The sequence below is a fragment of the Melitaea cinxia genome, chromosome 4, assembly GCF_905220565.1.
Source record: "Melitaea cinxia chromosome 4, ilMelCinx1.1, whole genome shotgun sequence".
In the NCBI taxonomy this organism is placed as follows: domain Eukaryota; kingdom Metazoa; phylum Arthropoda; class Insecta; order Lepidoptera; family Nymphalidae; genus Melitaea; species Melitaea cinxia.
In genome coordinates, this window is record NC_059397.1 from 10,479,128 (window position 1) to 10,481,916 (window position 2,789).

The following is a 2,789-nucleotide window of genomic DNA, read 5'->3' on the forward strand; positions in this document are numbered from 1 at the left end:
AAAATAAATCATACAAACTCTCAGACGAACAATTTTTTTTAGACACGTGAGGTTTTTTTCTTATGTGACAAGAAACACTTAGAAAGTACTTAATAAGCTATGATTGAGGACACTGAACGTTTAACAAACTTTTAATACAACACAGGCACTAGGCTTAACAAACAGGTATATACGACTTGACAATCTTTGAATACAATATAGGCACTAGGCTTAACAAACAGATATATACGACTAGCAACTGCTCTCGACTTCGGTCGCATGGAAATCTATCCACTAAAACCGCAAAGGTATATTATCCAGGCCACAAAGTATCTACTCAAATCTGTTCATTCATTTTTGCGTAATTAAGCAACAAACAAGAATGAATCCAAACTTTCGCATTTATGATAGGCACCATTGAACAAAATTCTGTATGTGTGACTCAATATAGTACGAGCGATCTATTTATTATAGCTTTGCACGAATTCAGTTTAAACTACAGAAAAATGAAATTTAAATATAGAAAAACATTTGATGATTTTGTTGACTCGTTATAATAAAATGAATTGAAAGAAAATCAAACGATAAGATATTCTATAATGTCGCAATATTTTTATAAAAGACGTAATTTTTATTTGTAAATATTACCTTCGTATATTAGCATAAAATAACTATCAAAAATATTCATAATATTCAAATACAACGTTTTCTGTTTAAATCGTTGTCAAATTAGCTTAATTATTATTTTGAATTTTTAATTATTATAATGATTTATTTTCGAATACTGATAAGACGTGTGTGGTTTAGAGAAAATAATTTTGTCTTCATTACAGCAAGAGCACTCTTCTCCTTAGCTATTATCCTTAACACGATGATAATTATTCAGATACAGTTCGGTGCTAGTTACGCGAGCGCACACATACTAAATAATCCTTTGTCTCAAACTTACTTAAAACTTTGTATTTATAGTGTTTTTTTACGTGTTTATTACGAACAGTGTTGTGTTTCATATTATAGTACTTGTTTCAAAATCAAATTCTATGTGTATTTTCAATTATTTCTTTGTTTTTGATAGTACTTTTATTGAATAAGTTGTAAACGCGGTGACTTTTAGTGACCTCTAAATCATCCGTTGTCACATAAGAACAAAGACTTTAAAATTCCGCCTAGCTTTTAAACTTCCTCTCTGAATTGGTTGCAATATTCGACCGCATCGTATATTGAGTGTTTGGTCTAGCGGCACGGGGTCTTGCTTTTGTAGTCGCGTTCGCTGTGACGAGCCTGAGTTCAAACCCCGCTTCACTCGGAATTTAAGATTTTTAAATATTAGTTATATTTTATCAAAATGAAATTTGCTTGCTGCAACTTGACGACAGGTGTCTCTGAGTGCTTGTCGTGTTCAAAGTGTAGTAATAATTATCACATCAAATGCCTATATCCATCTGACAAACGGAAAGAATTACCCACAGATACAAAAAAACATTGGATTTGTCCGGAATGTACGGTGGCTCAGCCAAGATCTGCTAGAAATGATAGTACACCAGTGCGAGTGCAATCGATGTGTCATTTGCGCAACGATGTTGATAATGTCAATTCTCGTAGAGGCGCCGCGTCTGAGGTTTACGATGATTGTGTCTTGGATTTAACTGATAGGACATCGCTTATCGACGTAATTAAATCTGTTATATCCACTGAATTGGCGAGTTTTAAAGCGGAAATCAATGTTATTATGAATCCAATTAAAGAAGAAATAAAATTAATTAAGAAAGAATTTGAAAATTTTAGAGAAAGTTTGGAATATATTAATACGAAATTCGAAGAAATGGTTAAGCGCACGGATAGTTTTCAGGAGGAGATTAAGGTTTTATCTAAGAAATGTATCGAAATCGGTAAACTGAGTAGTTCCATTGAAAAAATCGAGTCCGAAAACAATAATCGAGAACAATGGGCTCGTAAGTCTAATGTAGAAATATATGGAATTCCCGAAAAGAAAAATGAAAATCTTATTTCTCTGTTACAGGCTATAGTTAATAAGACAGATCTACAAATAAATATGAGTACTGATATCGATTTCGTTACTAGGGTGGCCTCTAAAAAGTCTGAAAATAAGAAAACCAAACCGATTATTGTACGTTTTTTATGCCGATGGAAGAAAGATGAATTTTTATCAGTTGTCAGAAAATTAAAGCTCAGAGGTACTGATATTGGTTTTAATGATGGTAACAGTTCGATATTCTTCAACGATCATCTCACCAGCACAAATAAAGCGTTATTGCAATCAGTGAAGAAGGCTGCAAGTGATAAGAATTATAAATATGTGTGGGTGAAAAACTGTAGTATTATGGCTCGTCGTTCCGATACTAGTCCAGTTTTGCACTTTACAAGTTTGAAAGATTTAAACAAAATTGCATGAGGATTATTGTACATATAGTTATGTTATTTAATTTTAATTTTAATGTTGTGTTTGATTGTGTTTACTTTCATATTGTTATTATTATTAATGTTAAAATTGATCATGGTATATCGTGTGTTTTTGCGTTTTGGTTTTGGGTACATTATTATTATATATTGGGACATACTCTTCTTTGAGTACAATATTGGACTCTCTCTTGTTTTGACCTTTATATTTGTGATTATTTTTAAACTGATTGTTAATGGCTAAGAATTTCTCAATTCTGTATCAGAACGTCCGCGGCTTACGTACTAAAACAAACTCATTTTTTAGGAGCATCTTGGGTGTGGATTATGATTTTATCTGTTTGACTGAAACATGGCTCTGTGATGGTATTTTCAGCGAAGAACTGTTTGAT

General features: G+C 32.2%; 1 protein-coding gene across 1 annotated transcript; it reads left to right on the forward strand.

The window, feature by feature from the left end:
* The first annotated feature begins 1,324 nt into the window (after positions 1 to 1,324).
* Positions 1,325 to 2,392, forward strand: LOC123670374. The gene has a single exon (XM_045603871.1). The coding sequence runs from the start codon at positions 1,325 to 1,327 to the stop codon at positions 2,390 to 2,392; it is 1,068 nt and encodes a 355-aa protein (XP_045459827.1).
* The last annotated feature ends 397 nt before the right edge of the window (positions 2,393 to 2,789 follow it).